Genomic DNA, 2,179 nt, shown 5'->3' on the forward strand with positions numbered 1-2,179 from the left:
GAATCATATAACTGTACTAATGTTATTTGTTCAAATAAAAAATACACATTGGTCAAAAATAATTGTAAAAAGTTTGTTGTATGGGCCATCAGCTGTCCTAATTTCTAAAGAAATTGCATCAACCACAGAAAAACTCCAATCTGTCATGTACTACTTTATTCATATACTTTCTTCTATTTTTTCTACTTATTTTTCTAAGGGATTTATGTACAATTTGGATAAAAAAAAGAATGTAATAATTTTCTCACGTGTGGCTGTATATTTTAAAAAGATGGCAATAACAGATGAAACATATTGTTACCTAAACATATTATTTTGAAATTAATACCAGCTTCACGTATTTCAGGGGACTGGAAAGGTAGTATATATATTATATATTTTATTTTTTTTATTAATGATGTTAAATCAGGTTGGTTTCTCACAACACTCTGATACAATACTGGCACCATATCACTAGATGGCGGTAGTGAACACTGAAGCCATTCTGAGTTGAAAGAAAAAAAAAAACACAAACAACCACAAGAAAACCACAAAACCAAGATGGCTGTGCAGGAGACAGCATCTCAACTGTCCATGGCTCTCAAAGTACAAGAATATCCCACCCTGAAGGTAAACAACACTGAAACTGACAGTTATCGATAGTCTAGCGTTTAAAATGTTACCAGAATGCATGATGCTGTTTGGAAAACCGGAATTGTTAGCTTGTCAGATAGCGAAGACAGGAACTTAGCTGGGAGGCTAACGTTAGCTGAGCTAGTTCAAGCAGGTTCATCAGTTACCTGGACATTTAAAGAAAAGATCACGTAGTTGAATGCGTATTAATAAATAGTATGTATTACTTTAAAAAATAATTAATTTGCGTTTCTTGTTAGCTTTGGGGTGTCAAAAAAACTCGTCTGTCAACTTCGGTTTAGCCTTTGTGTTTTAAACAGGTGAACATGTCATTTAACACAGAATATGGCTGATGTTTAAGATGCGATTGRACCTAAATGCTACGCTACTGTGAATGTTTTATTGTATTGAATATATATGTATTCGTGTGTATTTTTAAATCACGTGTTATCAAAACCACAGACCAAACCGAGCCTGAAAAAAACATGGTTGCTCGTCCTTTCAGGGGAAAAAAAAAAGCCGTCAAAAGAAATGGCATGCAGACGTGATTAGCCTGCTAACGTTAGCTCCTAAAGTGCTGTTGGCCATCTTTGCGTCTGTCAACTCGAGCAGCCTACCCGATATTAACGTCGAGCTGGACCAGACTGGACGGACGTGTCCTCGGACGCTGCCTGTGTTAGGAGCGGTCCTCGTCTGTGTGAGGGTCTTTTTTTTTTTTTTTTTTTAAAGCGCAGTGTCATCAGATTCCTGCCGCCTCTCTCTGCACTTCAAAATGGCCAGTGGGAGAAATCACAGCCGGCCGCCGCACACACGCGCTCTTCCTCCATGATTCCACATATCGCCGCTGCGACGCCACCGCTGCCAGACGAGCTCGAACACGTCCGGGCTGCTCGTCGTCCTACCGAGCCCAGCCGTGAGTATCGGTGTGTTTGGCGGCGTTTGTGTTGTGGCTGGTTGCGGGGGATGCCGCCGGTGCTGGATGTAACGGGTCGGTTCTGTGTGCTGAAATGCACGGCCGTGGTGGTTCGGGGGGATGTGTCTGCTGCAGGAGGAGGATGATGGGCACCATTTTAAGACAGGACTGATAGTTATAATTGGCATCAAATGTGAGTCATCCATAGAGCAGAGCAGTGGTTGTTAGGTTTGCCTTTATTGTGCAGAATAACAAAAATGTTGCAGTGATGCCTGACACCGACGTGTGAACACCTTTAATCTGTATTGCTATTAAAAGACAGTATGTGCTGGAGATTTGTCCTTGTGGATGTCAGATCAGTTCATACTTAAAGGGGGAAAATTATGCAGGTTTAAAAAATGACCTATTTAAATGCATAAGTAGGAATGGATATTTGATTATCACTATTGTTCAGTTTTGGGCAATTATTTGCTAGATGATACCCCAATGTAGGCCCCTTTGCAACCTGGCATTGCTATATTGCAGATTTACATAATTCAGACCTTGTGTGAGTGACCTGAGACAAGTATTTGTTGCAATTAATGTTATTAATACGACCAACAATGTGAAGGTAGTAGTGCTCTATGTGTTTCTTGAAGTCATATATATATATAT

The 2,179-nt window shown here is 40.0% G+C and overlaps 1 protein-coding gene across 2 annotated transcripts in view; it reads left to right on the forward strand.

Annotated features, from left to right (window-relative positions):
* Positions 1 to 540: 540 nt before the first annotated feature.
* The window catches only part of maea (macrophage erythroblast attacher, E3 ubiquitin ligase), an 11,856-nt gene continuing 10,217 nt past the window's right edge, over positions 541 to 2,179 (forward strand). Inside the window, exon 1 of one of the 2 annotated variants that reach the window (XM_014001949.1) lies at positions 541 to 609. In XM_014001949.1, the coding sequence (XP_013857403.1) occupies positions 541 to 609 (69 nt within the window). The other variant, XM_014001950.1, reaches the window with a different exon arrangement.

Source organism: Austrofundulus limnaeus, unplaced genomic scaffold (genome assembly GCF_001266775.1).
Source record: "Austrofundulus limnaeus strain Quisiro unplaced genomic scaffold, Austrofundulus_limnaeus-1.0 Scaffold11, whole genome shotgun sequence".
NCBI classification, from domain to species: Eukaryota; Metazoa; Chordata; class Actinopteri; order Cyprinodontiformes; family Rivulidae; genus Austrofundulus; species Austrofundulus limnaeus.